Genomic DNA, 19880 nt, shown 5'->3' with positions numbered 1-19880 from the left:
CAGACTTGCTTTGAACAAGCATACTGATTGTGTGATGTTGGGCAAGACTAAGTGTCCCAAGCTGCTACACCCTAAGACAAATGTTCTTAACCTTTTGTGTGTGTGTCATGAACCCCTTTGGCAGTGTGGTAAAGCCTATGAATTCCTTTTCAAAATGTTTTTAAGTGCATGAAGTAAACCTAGGATGACAAAGGAAACTAATTATATTGAAATACAACTGTCAGAATATTTTTTTTAAAATAAGTTCATGGACTAAGGAGAGAACCCTCTGCACTGTGACTATTAGTTGGGTCAAGTCAACAAGCATTTAATTAAGCACCTACAACGTCCTCCATACTGTGCTAAGCACTGGGGATCAAAGAAATGTCAAAAGATGAAAAAGTATGTGGTGTTTTCAAAGAGCTCACAGTCTAATGGGAGACAACATGCAAACCTACAGTGGTAGAGGGAGCTTTTCTCAAGGGAGTTCTCTACACGGATGAAATCATGAGTCCTGATAAAATTGAAATGTTCAGGATGCTCCCCTTCTTCCTACTAGGACTCAGTGGCCTTGGAGTTTCTCGCTGGACTCCCTGTTCGCTAAGTCTCAGGCTCCCTAGATCCCCAGGAGGATGCTAGCTAATGCTAACAGTGTATCAGATGCTGACACGGAAAATTACTTTTTTTTTTTGGCATTTATAGATTTTTGAGGTAACCGATACAGTTCATGCCTGACTACAGCCAAATGATAATTTTGAGTAAGTTGATTTAAAAAATGTTGTTATTATTTTATAGGAAATGCAAATAGGAAGAATTAACATTCCTATGGACAAATGCAAAAGCTGATGGACAGTTCCTTATAACAGTTTTGAAATGTAAGCTTTGTCATTTAAATAGATAGCTTAAATTTTTTTCAAGCTATTTTGAAGCTGTACGCCATGACAGAAATAAGCTGTTTGTAATTTGTCTTGTAAATAAATTTGATATTAAGATCCTTGTCTTGGTTTTTTTTTTTAAATTCCTTGGTGGGGAAGTCACAATACTGTCTCTGACTGAGAGATTGTCTTTAACTGAAAAGGTGCCTTCCTATTTTAGTTACATTTTAAAATATTAGTTGAAGAGGTCAATGCGAATAAGAGATTTGGTTAAACAGTCCTTTAACACGTTATTTTTGGCTGCTTCTGCTTCTATTAGCATGCTCTTTTTCAGTTGCATTAGAAAATACTTTCTCAGTTTTCTGTTATTTTCCATATAACTTTTATGTCCTTTGTGACTTGAACTAAAGGATCAATAATGAGCTTTCAAATAGCCTTTTAAAAGGGCAACACTTTATTGTAACATAAAAGCTAGCATATTCAGGTGGGGAGTATCAGTGATGTCTGAGGTTTCAAGGATTATGCTCCCTGCTTCCCTCAGTATCTGGTGCTCTCTGCCTATTTCATAATTTGTACACAGTATGGGAGTTTATTATATTTAATTATTTTTAGGTGGAACTCAGCACCTTGTGTTGCCCTTAGAAATTAAAGGCAGTCTAAGCAGTCCACTGCTGGGATACTGACTGCAGTAATTACATTCAACCTGGTAGACTGCCATATTCTGGCCCTGCTGAAATGCCTTAGTGGTGTCAACATCCACCCTGTGGATCCCTGTTCATTATGAACTCAGGAATATCTCTGAGGATTTGGATTTTGTGGCAACAGAGTCTTTTCTGATTCTCTCTTTATGGCTAAGTTTACATGAAAACATTTTACTTTTACATTTCAATCCAAAGAAGCAGTTTAAATACTAACATAGCTTTTTGTCCACATGCCTTGACCTTTAGAATTGGACTTCAGTTTCTATAATTCTTTATGAAGTATCGCCTCTGAATTGCTCTCTACAAACTTCAACTTCCTGAGACATATCATGGAATTTAGTAGCATTTTGAGCTGTTGCACCTTAAAGATTATCCTAACCGATACTCATTTTGTGGATAAGAAAACAGGCCCATAGAAGTTTAGTAACTTTTCCAGGAGAGAGGACCTGAACTCAGATCCAGGCTTCTTTCTGTTAGATCAGTCAGCATGGTTTTCATGTAACAGCTCAGTGATTTTTCTTTTTTCAGATTACTTATAGAATTCAGTCAGGGTAGCAAAGTATAAGTGTAGAGTAAGTGGAGAGGACATTTATTTGTAGCAAAATAGAAAGAATGATTCTGCAACTAAATGGTTAATATTTTGGGGGGAAATACAGAGTACTCAGGCTAATTATGCCACCCATTCCAGCATTAGGGAGGAGGAGAGCTGTATGAAACGATTCCATAAATCATTTACATCTTATTTTGGAATGTTTTTATGCTCTTACTTAGAACTGGGTGAGACTAATGCCTTAACAGAATTCCTAAGACAGCTTGGTATATATAGAGTGGACTCTGGAAGAGATGTTTGAAGCTAGCCAAGCCATTTCACCCTAACACTGGAAGAGTGCTTTGTAAGCTTTAAAATAGTATGTAAAGTGTGAGCCACTGTAGTGTAGCCCAGAAGAAAATCTCCCTTTTTTCCTAAGGTTACTTTGGTCTGGAGGCAGCCAGGGGGTGGATGGATAGAGTGCTGGGCTTATAATCAAGAAGTCCTGAGTTTAAGTGTGGTCTCGGATGTGTACTAGCTATGTGATCCTGGGCAAGTCACTTGACTGCTGTTTGCCTCGGTTTCCTCAACTATAAAATCGGGATAATAATAATAGCAGGGTTGTTGTGACAATCAAATGAGAATCTTTGTAATAAATTATTTAGTATTGTTTAGATCACAATAGGTACTATATAAATGTGTTCTCTCTCCTCCTTTCTCCCACTCTCTTCCCCCCCAAAAGAATTCCCCTCTGCCCTCCTTGGGTAGGGTATTTCACTTAATTGGCTTAGATGGCCTTTCCTTTTAGCATTTTACCATTTTAGCTACATTTTTCTGGTAGAGGTAAAAGTTGACATGATGAGAATATAGTTGTTCAATAGACAGGAATGTCCCCCTCTTGTCTTTGAATACCCTAGCACTTGGTATAGTGCCTGACGTACTTTTATTTTTGTTAAGACCTATGATTTTAACAGGGAAGATAGATCTTGGTGAAGAAACTTGCAGATGTGGCAGCTATCCACGATGTATACATAGTCTTCAAAAGTGTGGGCCACTGAGAAAAAAGCAACTGTTTGATGTTTGAGACCAGACTTCAAAACCCTTTTTCACTTTGCACATAGTAGGTCCTAAATAAATGAGTATCGAATTGTATATCAGCAATGAAATTAAATAGAATAGACTGTGTGAACAAAAAGATGAAAGCAGAATGTCTCCTTGAGTTATCAAGGAGCTGACTTTGGGTGTGTTAATAAACTGAAGTGCCAAGAATTTTATACAGCCTTGGAGTGGTGTTGTGAATGAACATTGCAGTTCTTCTTACATTGATGTTTGGCTCAAAGATTGTTCTAATCCAGTAGCCTGGGCAGATGTTTACCTCAAGGAAAACCAACATAGAAATACCATTAAAAAAGTTAAATTTGGCTGGAAGATCACTGAGAAGAACAAAATTCCTAGGATAATTTTCATTACTTTCTAATTTGCCATAGTTGGAGTCCTTGACAATTTTAGATGCCATCCTTTGGTGTCCTGTTGAAACTGCAGTTATAAAATTAGAAGCTTTCAAATGCATTTATTAAGTACTTATGAGACAGAATAGCTAACATTTGTATGGTCCTTTACATGTTATGTTACTTGATCCTTATCACAGTCCTGTGATGTAGGAGCCAATTTTAAAAAAATAATTTTTTATTCATAACTTTTGTTTTTGCATTAACTATATTTCCCCAGTATACTTCCTGCCCCATCTCCAGCTATCCCATAGGACAATTTTTTTAAAGAATAAAAGACTGAAATGAGAGTAAACAATCAGCAAAACTGATGAGCATGTTGAAAAAATATGAAAACATATTCAGTGATCTGTCCCAGTGGACCTCCTGCTTCTGCAAAGTAACAGGAAGTATTTTCTTGAATCTCATCTGAGATTTGTTCTTTATAATTTTGTAGAGTTCAATTTAGATTGTTTTGTGGTAGGTTTTTTTTTTTCATTTATGCTGTTTTAATTATTGTGTATTCTTTTTTTTGGCTCAGCTTACTTCACTCTGTATCAGTTAATGTATCCATGTTTTTTTTTTTAAATCACATTCATCATTTCTTATAGTTTGGTGTGTATGGGGACTTTTTATCAATGACCTCCTTTGAGTATATGTCTAGTAATGGAATCTCTGGTTTACAGGGATGGACATATTAGTCACTTTACTTGCATAATTCCAAAATGTTTTCCAAAGTGGTCGCATCGATTCACAACTCTACCAACAATTGCACTATTGTGTGATTGTTAATAGTTTGCAAATTATAACTGTTCATATCCTTTGACCACTTATCTATTTGGCAGTGGGTGTGTGTGTGTGTGTGTGTGTGTGTGTGTGTATAAAAGAAGTTCTTTTATATGCACATACACAGATATATCTATTAATAGTGGATATATCTTGTATACCAAACCCTTAGTTGAGAAGTTTGATATAAAACTTTTTTTTCCCCATTCAGCCTGTTGATTGGAGTAATTATCTGTATTTTACCAATGGAGAAACAAGCCGAGGGGTTAAATAACTTGCCCAGAGTCCCACAGCCAATTGATCTGAACGTTGGGTCTCCTGACTCCTGACTCTGTGAGGTCTAAGCAGGGACTATTTGGTATCTGTCCTTTTTTTTAATCCCCCAGCACAGAGTAGGTGCTTAATAAATGCTAGTTGACAGACTGACTCCAAGTCCCGTGTTCACCATGGCAAGAATTTTTTTCAATAACTGGCAAGATGGCCTGATTTGTAAAAGAGTTGATTTATAATAATATGAAACAACTTTTTTTTTTTCAAAATACATCTAGCATATAAAATCAAGTTCATTTTTATGTATGAATATGCCTAGGTAAACTGCTGGGAAAACTTAGGTCCTGTGGAATTCTGGCAAGAAAGATGAAACAATATAGCAATGTTAGACCTTTAGCTTGTCTAATATCCTTGTGAGCAGTGGCTTCTTCTGACCTTGGCCACTTTTCCCCATTTCAGGTCATCCTAACACCATTATCTATTAGAGCTTCTACTATCTGCTTCAATTATATATACCCACAGTTCTTATTTTAACAGTACCATCTTGTTTGTATATAAAATATATTAAAAGTTCTTTTTTCTTCTGAGCTCTGACAGTCATAATTGCCACTGATCATGACTTTTGAATTATGGCTTTATCAGCAATGTGCTATCAAAATATTGAATAGAATCACAAAATCTGAGAGTTGGAAGGACTCTAAATAAACTTTGCATTCTAACCCAAACCTAAAATAGGGTTACCTCTATAGCATATCTAGTGTTAACCATTCAAATTTTGCTGGAAGGCTTTCAGTGAGGGGGAACCCACCACCCTCTAAGGAAACCCATTCTGTTTTTAGACAGTTCTGTTAGGAAAGTTTCCTTAAGCCTAAATTTTCTTGGAAATTTCTCCCTTTTTCCCCCCTCATTCTTCCTTTGGGGGCTAAGCATAGCAATCTATTACCTTTTTTGAATGATAGCCCTTAAAATAACTTGAAAACAGCTATCATATCCTTTCCATGACCTCCCCTTCCCCAAATCATTTCAAGATAAAACATCCCAAGTTCCTTCAGTTGATTCTGATATGGCATGAGTTCAGGGTTCTTCCCCATTCATGTTGTCCTTCAGGACATTCTCCAGATTGTCAATGTTCTTATTAAACTAAGACTGGTCAAAAATACTCGATGCGGTCTGGCCAGAGCAGGGGAGAGCAATACTATTATTATCTTCACAGGCCTATACATGAGGCCTTTCAATACAGCCTAAAATTGTTTGGGGTTTTGGTTGCCACATTGCACTATTGATTAAATAAATTTGTAGTCTAGTAAAGTTCCCAGATTGTTTTCAGATGAATTGCTATTTAGCCACAACTCCTCTGAATTGTACTTCCAAAGATGATTTTTTAAGCCTTTGTTTCACAGTATTAATTTTGGCTCATTTTTCTATCCTGCCAAGATCTTTTTTAATTCTGATTCAATGGCTAGCTACCCCTTCTGGCTCTGTATCTTCTGTAAATTTGATAAGCATGTTTTCTATGCCTTTATCCAAGCCACTGACAGAAATGTTAAATAGCACAGTGCCAAACACAGAGGTCCCTGCTCAGACTCAGATATTCCTATGAAGACTTTATTCCATGCTGACATTATACTAGGAATGACTTATTGGGTCTAGCCATTCAGCTTGTACTAATCCACTTAACTGTCATATGTTTGGCCAAAATGTAGGTAATCCATGTGTAGCTCGCTGATGTCTAACAGCTATATCAAAAACTGAAGTAAGATGTTTATTAGCCATCCCTTTAAATATTACATTCTGGGATGTTCTTAGGAAGTTAAGCTCCCCTGATCTATCACTTCTAAAATCCCTTATCATGTCTTTTGAAAATGGGGGGTATTTATTGTGCTCCCTTTCTGCGGCACCTTGCCCGTTCCCCAGTCTTCCAAAGATTCTTGAGTGGTTCCATATCTGCCAATTTTTAGGACCCTGTTATTTATGTAGGACAGATGATAAACTTCTCAGAGGTGGGTACCTTTTTTACTTTCTCCTTACTTATTGTGACTATCCTCAGCTCCCTGTTAGCCACCATGTCTCTGCCCCATCTGGTCCAAACATCATTCTCCTTGGCAGAGCAGGTGATCAACCCAGAGTTCTGGATCTCTACCATTTGCCAACTTAGTCCTCTTTGGACTCTCTTTTTTCTCCCACTGTGGCTGAATAAAGTGCTGCTTGTTATCACATATTGAGGCAGTGGGTATGTTTGACCTAGAGTTGGGTGTTTCTCATCTGCTAAAATGGTTTTGGAAAGAAAACTATGCTCAAGGCACCTTTACCTCCTCATCTCTGAAAATCTTTCACTTCAGGCCTCTTGTCAAAGCTAAGATGTGTTACAAAAGATTTTTTTTTAAAAAATCTTGATACCCGAAAGTAACAGAAGGATTCTGTTTTTATTTTTCTCTTTACTTGCCCATTTCATCTATGAGACAATTTCCTCTGGAAAATTGGCAGGTCCAAGGAAGGGATAAAGGTTTTTCAAGCTCCTTTCAGCTTCAGTGTTTTGTAGCTTTTACTGCTGGCTGCTTGCTCTTATTTCTCTGGAGAAATGGAAATGTAGCTCCCGTTTAAGCCAAGAGGAGGAGCAAATGATGCTGCTGGCTGTTAACAGAAGAGTAATCAGGAGGAACAAGGTCTGGGTTCCAGGACCTATGGAAACTCAGCAGATGATTCTGTAATAACCATCTTTGGAAGGCTCATGACATTGAGATAATGAACCATAAAATTCCCCAGTTAGGGAGGCAATATGAAGGGATGGCCAGCTTTGCCAACTTACAGCAAAAAATAGACACTTGGAAGGACCCCAGAATATAAAGTTACCAAACTTGAGCCTGCAAGATACTAGCTTGTGTAAGTTACTTTACTATGTAATGGTCAAAGGATGGCTAAGAATGTTTTTAGATGAAAATCTTAGATTACTTAAAATGTACTTTTTTAAATTTCAAAGGAAATGTGACATATAAAAAGTTCAAGAGACATAGTTTCTGGATAATTAATAATTAATTATTACTAAAAAGATGGTCATTTGGCTTTCTCTCATAAATCAAAGAACTCTGATGAAGGCCTCTTGATACCTATATTCTCTAGGAAGAGCGGGTGTTCCTGAGAGAAGGGAATTAACTCTGATTGGTTAACAATTAATGAGAGAATAAATATTATAATGAGAGGTGGGCCTCTTTTCATAAGGGACTGGGTAATGTGACTGATCATATCGCTCATAGACAAAGAGAAACTCATCTCTAGCTAGACTTCTCCCCCCTCAGGTAATCTAGGCAAAGGAATCTACCCCCACCCAAGCCTTAGTAGAACAAAATGAGTGGGAATTCATCTAGATTAGATTTTCTTTTTAAGGTTTTCTACTTGGGTGAGGTAATAATTATACCTAGTAAGATGGTCGAGGTAGGATATATTTTTGGGCAAGATTGGAAATAGAAAAGAAAAATCTTAATCTCAATACTTGGTTATTAATATAAGAGAGAAATAATCATTTTTCAATATCTAAATGCATATTAGAAATTGATTTTTTAAAATATTGTTAGGTTAGCTAAAATTAATACTTTATATTTTCACTTATGTATATCATTAGTTTTAAACTACTTTTGTGAGGCAGGTTATCATTAATCCATGTTATTACTATGAATATTTAAAAAATGCTAAATATTAAACAATGTGAAGAATTCATAAAGAATATTGTGCCTGTCTTTGAGGAGCACATAGTCCCTGAAAGGTGTATTTGTGTATACGTGAAAAAGAATTGTAAGAGAATGTGATTTATTATTTTCAAAGGGAAACATGTATGTTAACAAGATTAGTTTTATAATCTGCAATTCCCTAGGCTTGTAGATGGAAGAGAGATGTTCTCAATTCAGGGAATATCTTCTTGTGGCAGGCATCTAGGTGTCTTTTCTACTTGGTACACTAACAGAAGTAAATTTGAGGCTTTGTGAGCCAATCCAGCAGAGAATGCTGGGGGAAAACTCTTCAACTAGACTGAAAACTTGTGGTAGGCATGGATTTTTATTTTTTTCTCTCCTTTTAGTTTTATTTCCTGTGTGTGTGTGTATGTGTGTGTGTGTAGTCTCAATAAATGTTTAGCTGATTTTTTTTTTCGTGTATGTATTTTTTCTCTGAATATAAAACCACAACCAAGTAGGAGAAAGGTAGTTTGCTCAGTAATAGTTTCATGTTACTCAGTTGTGTCTAATGTAGACTATCTCAGATAATCCTTTAGGTCAGGGGTTTTAAGCTGGTATCCCTGGACTTTTTAATATTTTGATAGTAATATTTCAATGTAATTGGTTACTGTTGTAACCCTCTGTATTTAAAACAGTTATTCTGAGAAGAGGTTTGTAGGCTTCATTAGACTGCCCAAGAAGTCCATGCCACAGAAGAGGTTCAAAGCCCCTGATTTTGAAGGATTGAACAAAGCCTGGTGTGGATCTGGAGATCCGAGATAAATGGGGACAATCTTTCTTTCCCCTGCTTACCTGAGAGAATTATTGTAAAACTGTGGTCTCTAAAGATGCCAATAATTTCGTAATCATCCCATCTATTGGTCCCCCTTTTTTGTGTCATGGATCCCAATGACAGTCTGATAAAGCCTATGAACCTCTTTTCAAAAAAAAGGTTTTAAATGAATAAAATATATAGGATTATAAAGGAAATCAATTATACTGAAATGTAATTATCAAAATACTAAAAAAAATTGTGTTCCTAGATCCAAAGTTAATAACCTTTGCTCTATATTCTCTCACTTGGTGTTCTCAGTTCCCATGAGTCTAATTATCTCTATGGAAATAATCTCCAGATCTTTCTATCTAATCTTATTCTCTCTGCTGCCAATTACACTTTTTAAACTGGATGTCCTGTAGGCATCTCAAACTCAACAAGTTCCAAACAAAATTCTCTTCCTACATCCCTTTCCAAATACAACTTTGTTTTGAGGACCACCATCCTTCCAGTCATTCCATTTTTTACCTCGGTGACTCATGGAGGATAGTGGTGGGCCTAGAGTCAGAAAGACCTGAATTCAAATTTGGCCTCACACACCAGCTTTGAGACCTCGGGCAAATCAGTTAACCTCCATTAGCCTGTTTCTTGACCTGCAAAATAGGAATAATAATAGGGACCTCCCAGGATTGTTGTGAGGAACAAATGAGATAATATTGATAAGGCACTTAGCCCAGTGCAGAAGCAGGTAGCAGGAGACTGGGATGTCTTAAGGGCCTAATTAGGCCCTGGGAGTAAAGAAGCCAGAATTAATGCAAAAGATGGCTTGGAGACCACAGTGAAAGGACTTGACAAATACTTACGTGTGACAGATGTGAGAGGCAAGAGTCAAAGGAGGCTTCAAGGTTATAAGCCTCGTTGACAGGAACAGGGAAACTGAGAAAAAGAAGACCATGCCTAAGGGGGAAGGCGAGACATTTAATGTTCAACCAGGGACTTTTGAGGAGTTGGCAGGACAGCAGTGTGAAAATGTTGAGTGAGAAGTTAGAGATGACCTTGTGAGAGATTGGAGCTTGGCTAGATAAAGTTGGAAACAGGTAACATCACTAGAGGATGTATAAAGGCAGAAGAAAATACCACACTTAGATGGCAGAAGGAGAAAGAACTAGGGAGGGAATATTCAGATACCTTGGGAACCGGATCTGGGAATGAACCAGGAAGTCACGGAAGCCAGGGAAGGAAGAAAAGTGGTCAACAGCATAGAAGGAAGAACATGAGTGGGAAGGGGGAGTTTAACCATAGCTTGTGGGTTTTAGAGGCAGTAGTGAAAGTGGTGGGAAGAGGACAAGGATTAGAGGGAATTAGTCCAGTTAAAAAGTATAAGGAGCCCAAGATTAGTTGGCAATTTAAGATGAATCGTGAATGATGAGAATATCAGAAATTTTAGTGTCATTGGGATTTTTTTTCACCAAAATTAAATGTACTACCATCGTTTAAGTACCCTGTTTATAGCAAGCAGTGTGGTGTGTTTATACATTTTAAAGCTATTATGTTGGGATTGTTCTTGCCTATTCTAAATTATTTTCCTGTTAAGAGTAGTAGGTTTCCACAGTGAATGCTTTAAAGGGTGCCATCTAGTGGTAGCTCCCAGGGGAATTTTGTAAAGTGGTAGAATGCAGCAATCCTCAGTTTCAGGGCTCAGGCTACATATAAATTAAATATGAAATCATAACATCTGACCACAGTATTAAAAGATATGCCCTGTCATGACCTTTAATTGACATTGATGCTACTTAATGGTGATTAATGGGTTTATATAAAAAAGCTACATGTGCGTGTGTGTATGTGTGTGTGTACACACACACCCCTTAAATTTCAGCTATGAAAAGTTCGAATGTTTGCCTTTTGGGGAGTACACATGTTTAATAATCAAAAGCAGATTTCAAATATCTTTTGCTTTAGGGAAGCCCCTAATCAGTGGTGCACTGTCGCTTAATGGAAGGCTCAGATGTGAATTGGAAACTTATTGGATGTTTGGTCAATTTGCTTTAAACCTCTTTCTACTTAAGGTTCCTCATCTGCAGAATGAGGGTAATATTCATAGTTACTAACTCATCTTTCACAAATGCCATAATAAAAATGAATTCTCATAATGCATTATTATGTGCCAGGCATTAATTTCTCAGTACTAGGAATATAAATGCAAGCAAGCAAGGCAACCAGTGTTCTTACATTCTATTTTTTTTCAGTCTTTTGACTTTGTTTTAATGTTTCTTGATGTCTCATGGAGTCATTAGCTTCCACATGACCATTTCTAATTTTTAGAGCATTTTCTTCATTTTTTTGTGCCTCTTTTAACGAGTTGTCAGTTGTCTTTTTATAATTTTCTTGCATTGCTCTCATGTCTTTCTCAAATTTTTCCTCTGCTGTTCTTCGATTTTTAAAATAATTTCTTTTTCCTTTTTTTTTTTTTTGCTCTTTTTAAACCTTCCTTTATCTAGGAATTCTTGTTGGGGCTTGTGTCCAATCTTCATTTTTTTCCTTGAGGCTTTGCTTGTAGATGTTTTCAGGTTGATATCTTCTAATGAGTTTGTGTCTTGAATTTCCCTGTCACTGTAGTTTTCTATGGTCAGGTTCTTTGTTGTTGTTTACTCAGTTTCCAGACTATTTCTTGACTTTGAACTTTAAGTTTGAATTGGGCTCTGCTCACTTCTGGAGGGGGGAATGATGGGCCTGAGCTTCTGTAGTCTGGGGATCTGTAGGTTTTTGGTGTTTCCAAAGTGGTGTGATCTGTGCAGAGGTCTGGTCACTGCCCACTTTGTTCCTGGTCTGCACTCTGGTCCTCTGTGACTGTTCCTCTCCACCCTGGAACTGTGAGCCAGAACTGGGTGGTGGGTGACAGAGCTGCCGAATGTCACAGATCCTGTTTGCAGTGCTAGTAAAGGAACCCTTGAAATCCCTTTCTAACTAGGTATTCAGTCTCCCTACTGTCCTTGGGCACTCCTCCTGTTATTCTGACCCATTCATTGCCTGTAGCCAGTGCAGCTACCACCATACCAAGCCCCTAGCCAGCCTCTACCCTACTCAGACCTCTTTATCTGCCTTCTTAAGCTGCCATGGACTGGAAAAATGGCTGACTGTGACTTTTTGTTGGTTTTCCCACTCAATTTGGTTTGATGCACTTTTTAAAGTTGTTATGGGGAGGGGTGATGTTGAGAGAGCCGGATAAAAATAATGACTTCAGTCCAACTTGGCTCTGCCACCCCCTCTTTCCTCACCTTCCCCACTGCTCTTACATTCTATTAGGGGAAGACAACATATAAAGGGAACTGGGAGTGGGGGGAAGGACTTGATATCTGAGCATGATGTTGTGGCGGTCTGGACCCTAGCAAGATAATAGGAAAGCTTGCGTGCCCAGTCAGTTCTTCCCAACTATTTTTGGAGTAAGCTTTTAAAAAAGACATCTATACTTTTACCCCTAAATTTTTGTGTCCTATGGCTTACATCCACTTTATTTCCTTTTCAGATCTATTTCAGGAAGGAAAATGAAAGGCAGTGGGAAAAACTTTGCAGAAGAACACCTGTATTTGGAATTTTCTTATCAGGTGGAAAATTGTATCTTCCCCCTGCATACATCTGTAACCTTGTTTCTGTTGTCTTACTGTGACTGCAAAGAATTCAGAGTTTTCTTAGTCTCCAGCAAAGAGAATGCAGATGTTGCTCTTTTACAAACTGTACTTCCCCAGGATCTGGAAGTTGGGATCATCTCAAGGCAGGAGCTGCCAGTAATGGTCCAGAGCTGCTGTTTACCTGTGGTAATGAAGAAAGCCGACAATTTCTGTCGAGCGGGACTCTCTGTCACATTAAGACACATAATACAGAAAACATATGAAGCAGATACGTCAAAGAAGGAAGTTTTGGAATTACTGGGTTTTAAGAAGACCTGTTTAAAAGCTTGTGCTGAAGTGAGTACATCATTTATTTTTCATCTTCTACTATTACTTAAAAATAAAGTCTATGTTCATGCTATAGAATGAACCCCTTAACAACCTGGTCCCAACCTTCCTTTCTAGTTTTCTTATGAATGAATCTCCCTGCAGTGTGCAGTTAGCCAAAAACTGGCCTTCTTGCTGTTCCTCAGATACAACAGTTCATCTCCCATTTTTTCCCTTTACCTGGAGTGCTCTCCTTCCTCAACTCTTCTCTTAGTGTCTCTGGCTTCCTTCAGTGATCTACTTAAGCATCATCTCCTGAATGAAGCTGTTCTGGATCTCTCTCCACCCCCACCCCATCCCTAAGTGCTCATGTGTCTACTTGATCTGTAGTTATATCTCCTGTATGGTACATAGCATAGTTGGTTGGTTGTTGTCCTTTGGGTTTCAAAGAGGACCAACATGACGTTACTATGCTATGGCTTTTCAGACTAATATGAGTTCGAAATGCTATATTACAGGTCAGGCACAAATAGTCCAAGTTAACATTTGGGGTAGATTCTCTAAATTTACACATCTCCTCCATTTCTCTTGCACTGCTTCAATTCTTCTTTGCTCATAGAGCACAGCACCTTCTTTGATGTGGTTATGTCATGCTGGGTGGTCCTTAGCCACCGACTCCCATGTCATGCAATCAATTCCAGAGTTCTTCAGAGAGACCTTGAGAGTAACATTGCATTGCTTCTTCAGACCACCGTGTGAGCTTTTTTGCCTTGTGTGAGTTCTCTGTGAAATAATCTTTTAGGCAGATATACATTTGACATTGGAACAAAGTGGCAAGCCCATCGGAGTTGCACTCTCTATAGTAGAGTTTGAATGCTTAGCACTTTAGTTCAAGAAAGGACCTCAGTGTCCAGTACCTTATCTTGCTATGTGATCTTCAGAATCTTCCTAAAATAATTCACATGGAAATGATTCAGTTTCCTGGTATGGCACTGGTAGACTGTCCAGGTTTCACAGGCATACAACAATGAGGTCAGTATCACAGCTCTGTAGACCTTCAGTTTGGTAGTCAGTCTAATACCTCTTCTCTCGCACACTTTCCTTTGGAGCCTCCCAAACGCTGACCTAGCTCTGGCAATGCATGTCTCAACCTCATTATCAATGTGTATATCCCTAGAAAGTATACTGCCAAGATAGTGAACTTATCCACAGTATTCAAAGCTTCTCCATTTGCTGTAACTGATGGTTCCACGTATAGATGGTATGGTGGTGGCTGGTGGAGCACTTGTGTTTTTTTGGTGTTAATCATTAGGCCAAAATTAGTACAAGCAGCAGAGAATTGATCCATACTGTGTTGCATCTCAGTTTCCAAGGCTGCATTGAGTGCACACTCATCTGCAAACAAAAAATCATGTACTAACTTTCCCTCCACTTTAGTCTTGGCTTGCAGCCTTTTCAAGTTAAACAATTTACTATCAGTGCAGTAGCTGGCCTTGATGCTGTGTTCATCCTCATCAGAGGTATGAAAACATGGCTGAAAACATCATGCTAGAAAAGCATGGGAGCAAGCAAGCCCACAGCCTTGCTTCACTCCATCGATGACTGGGAAAGCATGAGGGCATCATCCATTATCCAGAACGTGGACAAGCAAGCTGTCATGAAATTGATGTACAAAACTGATGAACTCTGGGCAACCAAATTTTGACATAATTTTCCATAAGCCTTCAGAACTACCGGTATCAAAGGCCTTGGTCAGATCAATGAATGTTGTGTACAGACCTGTTCGGCTCCTGGCATTTCTCTTGTACTTGTCAGGTAGCAAACACCATATTGACTATTCCTTGGCCCTTTCTATAGCCACACTGGCTCTCAGGTAGATGTCCACCTTCCAGGTAAAGGATTAGCCTGTTAAGGAGGACTCTGGCAAGAATCTTGCCAGCATTGACTAAGAGAGAGACACTCTTGTGATTGCCACAGGACAGTCTATTTCCTTTACCTTTATAGAGATGGACAATGGAGCCATCCTTGAACCTCCTCTTGCCATCTAACTCAGAAAATTTCAATCAGCTTTTTTATGAGCAATGGACTCCCCACCTTGTAAATCTCAATTGGAATAGAATTGGCACCAGGTGTTTTGACACAGGAGAGGAGGCCTAGTGGCTTCAAAACCTCTTCTTCAGTTGGAAATTTGGCTAGAGAGGGATTGACTTTAACCTGAAGTAAATGGTCAGTGGCTTCAGCATTGATTGATGATGGTCTGTTGAGAATCCTATGGAAGTATTCAGCCCATCTCTCCAGGATCATGTCTTTATTACTAATCAATGTTGGCTCTATCAGCACTGAGTAGTTGAGATGCACTGAAGGTCTTTGGTCCATAAATAGCATTCAGGACATCATAAAAGTGTTTTGCATTGTTACTATCAGTGTAAAATTGATTTTTATTTGCCTTCTTACTAAGCCAAGAATCCTGTCTCTCTCTAAGCTTCACTTATACCTTAATTTTTTTTTTAAATTTTTTTTTTAAATGCAATTTATTTATTTAACATATTTGGTTTTCAGCATTAATTTTCACAACAGTTTGAATTACAAATTTTCTCTCCATTTCTACCCTCCCCCCCACTCCAAGATGGCTTATATTCTGGTTGCCCTGTTCCCCAGTCAGCCCTCGCCTCTATCACCCCCCTCCCCTCTCATCCCCTTTTCCCTTCCTTTCTTGTAGGGCAAGATAAATTTCTACACCCCATTGCCTGTGTATCTTATTTTTAGTTGCATACAAAAACTTTTTTTGTTTTTGAACATCTGATTTTAAAACTTTGAGTTCCAAATTCTCTCCCCTCTTCTCTTCCCACCCACCCTCCCTGAGAAGGCAAGCAATTCGATATAGGCCACATGTGTATCATTATGCAAATCCCTTCCACAATACTCATGTTGTGAAAGGCTAACTATATTTTGCTCCTTCCCAACTCATCCCACTTTATTGAATTTTCTCCCTTGACCCTGTCCCCTTTCCAAAGTGTTTGTTTTGATTACCTCCACCCCTATCTGCCCTCCCCTCCATCATCCCCCCCCTTTTATTTTTTTTTTATCTTCCTCCCTCTTCTTTCCTGTGGGGTAAGATACCCAACTGAGTATGTATGGTATTCCCCCTCAGGCCAAATCTGATGAGAGCAAGGTTCACTCATTCCCCCCTCACCTGCCCTCTCCCCTCCTCCCATAGAACTGCTTCCTCTTGCCACCTTTATGGGAGATAATCCACCCCATTCTATCTCTCCCTATCTCCCTCTCTCAGTATGTTGCTCTCTCATCCCTTAATTTCATTTTATTTCTTTTAGATATCTTCCCTTCATCTTCAACTCACCCTGTGTCTGCTCTCTCTCTTTACATATATATATATATATACATACATATATAAAAACACACACATATATATACATACATACACATACATACATATACACATAGATATATACATACATACACATTCACACACACACACACACACATATATATATATATATATATATATAGATATAGATATACACACACACACACATATATACATGCATATTCCCTTCAACTACCCTAATACTGAGGTCTCATGAATCATACACATCATCTTTCCATGTAGGAATGTAAACAAAACAGTTCAACTTTAGTAAGTCCCTTGCAATTTCCGTTTCTTGATTACCTTTTCATGCTTCTCTTGATTCTTGTGTTTGAAAGTCAAATTTTCTATTCAGCTCTGGTCTTTTCACTGAGAAAGCTTGAAAGTCCTCTATTTTATTGAAAATCTATATTTTGCCTTGGAACATGATATTCAGTTTTGCTGGGTAGGTGATTCTAGGTTTTAATCCTAGCTCCATTGACCTTCGGAATATCGCATTCCAAGCCCTTCGATCTCTTAATGTAGAAGCTGCCAGATCTTGGGTTATTCTGATTGGGTTTCCACAATACTCAAATTGTTTCTTTCTGGCTGCTTGCAGTATTTTCTCCTTGATCTGGGAGCTCTGGAATTTGGCAACAATATTCCTAGGAGATTTCTTTTTGGGATCTATTTGAGGAGGCAATCGATGGATTCTTTCAATTTCTATTTTGCCCTGTGGCTCTAGAATATCAGGGCAGTTCTCCTTGATAATTTCTTGAAAGATGGTATCTAGGCTCTTTTTTTGATCATGGCTTTCAGGTAGTCCAATCATTTTTAAATTATCTCTCCTGGATCTATTTTCCAGGTCAGTGGTTTTTCCAAGGAGATATTTCACATTGTCTTCCATTTTTTCATTCCTTTGGTTCTGTTTTATAATATCCTGATTTCTCATCAAGTCACTAGCTTCCACTTGTTCCAATCTAATTTTTAAAGTAGTATTTTCTTCAGTGGTCTTTTGGACCTCCTTTTCCATTTGACTAATTCTGCCTTTCAAGGCATTCTTCTCCTCATTGGCTTTTTGGAGCTCTTTTGCCATTTGAGTTAGTCTGTTTTTTAAGGTGTTGTTTTCTTCAGTGTATTTTTCAGTATTTTTTTGGGTCTCCTTTAGCAAGTCATTGACTTGTTTTTCATGGGTTTCTCGCATCCTTCTCATTTCTCTTCCTAATTTTTCCTCTACTTCTCTAACTTGCTTTTCCAAATCCTTTTTGAGTTCTTCTATGGCCTGGGGCCAGTTCATGTTTTTCTTGGAGGCTTTTGTTGTAGGCTCTATGACTTTGTTGTCTTCTTTAGGCTGTATGTTTTGGTCTTCTTTGTCACCAAAGAAAGAATCCAAAGTCTGAGACTGAATCTGGGCGCGTTTTCCCTGCCTGGCCATATTCCCAACCAACTAACTTGACCCTTGAGTTTTTCAGTGGGGTATGACTGCTTGTAGACTAACGAGTTCTATGTTCCACGTTTGTGGGGGAGGTGCCAGCTCTGTCAGACCCGCACTCCTCCTTCCCCAAGAACCCCCAGTCCAGACTGGGCTTAGATCTTCAGCAGGCTGTGAGCTCCTGCTCTGATCTGCCACTTAATTCCTCCCACCAGGTGGGCCTGGAGCCGGAAGTAACAACAGCTGTAGCTGCCCCACCTCCGCTGCCCTCGGGGCTGGAAGCCAAACCGAGAACTCCTTCCACTCCCGCAGCTTTTCCCACTAACCTTCTCTGCAGTCTTTGGTGTTTGTGGGTCGAGGGGTCTGGTGACTGCCGCAGCTCACATATTCAGGGCGCTAGGGCCCCTTCCGCCCAGCTTCTGGTCTGGATGGTCCACCCGCTCAGGCTGGGCTCTGCTCCACTCCGTTCCCAGCTCCCAGCTCCGTGTGGAATAGACCTCACCCAGAGACCATCCAGGCTGTCCTGGGCTGGAGCCCTGCTTCCCTCCGCTGTTCTGTGGGTTCTGCCGTTCTAGAATTGGTTCAGAGCCATTTTTTATAGGTTTTTGGAGGGACGCAGGTATGGAGCTCACTCTAGTCCCTGCTTACCAGCCGCCATCTTGGCTCCACCCTCCTATACTTTAATTTTGATGGAATTAAATGCTGCCTTCTTAGAGATGGATGAACTATCCTGCTGGTAAACCCTGTGGAGTTCTTGTTTTCCATTTAGCAACTTCTGAATTTCCCCATCATTTTCACCAAACCAATCTTGATGTTTGTAAGTGTTCTGACCCAGATAAGGAAATGCAGTGCTGTATGCCAAATCTCTGAAAGCTGCCCAATTTTTTCTGCTACACTGTTACGAAGTGTGTGTTTGCTGCACTTTCCCTCCAAGTTAGCAACAAACTGTTCCTGCCAGAGAAGTGTTCTAATTCGTTGACATTGAGTCTTCAGGTAGTCTCTTAAATGCCAATCTTTTCTGTGAGGGTGCATCCATGAAATTTTATTGCATTAGGTAAGTAGAAGACAGTGTTGGTAACGTGAAGGTCTTGAGGTGCACAAGTCTTCAGCAGCAAGTGACCATTTGCTGTTGCTGTTTGGAACTCCATTCCTCCTAAGGACTCCTTGCCATGTGTAGTAATCTGTGCCTACTCTTGCACTAGTCACCCAGAATTATAGGCTTGTCTTCTTTTGGCACATTAATGATGAGGGTCTCCAGGTCTCCATAAAATTTTTCTTTGACCTCATCAGGGTTTGTCATAGTGGGAGCATAGGCACTGATGATGGTGACATGACACTTACCTGCAAGTAGCAATCACATTGTCACAAGCCTGTCATTCACTCCTCTTGGTAGGCATACAAGCTTCTTGACTAGATTAGTTTTGATTGCAAAACCTATACCAGTTTCATGGGGCACTCCTTCACTGCGGCCATTCCAGAACAATGTGTATCGTGCTCTGACTTCAGTAAGCTGGCCATTTGCCAGTCTTATTTCACTCAGAGCTACTGTTTGGATGCAATACCTGCTGGGTTCTTTTGCAACAAGAACTGTTCATCTTTTAGGTTTCCTGGATTTTGTGTTGTCCATAAGTGTGTGCACATTCCATGTACCATTGGTGAGTGGAATCATCTTCGTAGAAATTTTTGTACATTTTTTGGCATTTCTACTGCAGGATGGTAAACAGGCTGGGGTTGGGTAAAGCGGACATTTTTTAGGGCACCTTTCCTAGACTCTTCCTCACACCAGGAGATGAGCATTGAAGTCCTTAAAGAGCTGCTCAGATACCCACGTGGCTTCTGAATTCCACTGCTGCTTCCAGTGGGAAGATGGCCTGGGCCACCTGTGTGCAGGGTTGTGACTACAGCTCCCAGTGTATCTGCACCTGCTTCTTTGTCACTTGCCTGTCGCCACAGGACTTTGAGATTGGTATAATGGTAAAATGGTATGGGTGATGTCTTTTGATTTGTGCATAAATTGGATTTAAGTGAGGCAGAGTTGCATGA

The 19880-nt window shown here is 39.3% G+C and overlaps 1 protein-coding gene across 2 annotated transcripts in view; it reads left to right on the top strand.

Annotated features, from left to right (window-relative positions):
- The first annotated feature begins 12638 nt into the window (after positions 1–12638).
- The window catches only part of GSTCD (glutathione S-transferase C-terminal domain containing), a 189705-nt gene continuing 182463 nt past the window's right edge, over positions 12639–19880 (top strand). For both annotated transcript variants that reach the window (XM_036763495.1, XM_036763496.1), the window contains exon 1: positions 12639–13071. In XM_036763495.1, coding sequence (XP_036619390.1) covers positions 12652–13071 — 420 coding nt within the window. In that variant the 5' untranslated portion in view covers positions 12639–12651. The remainder of the gene's footprint in view (positions 13072–19880) is intronic.

Source organism: Trichosurus vulpecula, chromosome 6 (genome assembly GCF_011100635.1).
Source record: "Trichosurus vulpecula isolate mTriVul1 chromosome 6, mTriVul1.pri, whole genome shotgun sequence".
Lineage (NCBI taxonomy): Eukaryota > Metazoa > Chordata > Mammalia > Diprotodontia > Phalangeridae > Trichosurus > Trichosurus vulpecula.
This window is presented reverse-complemented; position numbering and strand designations above follow the sequence as displayed.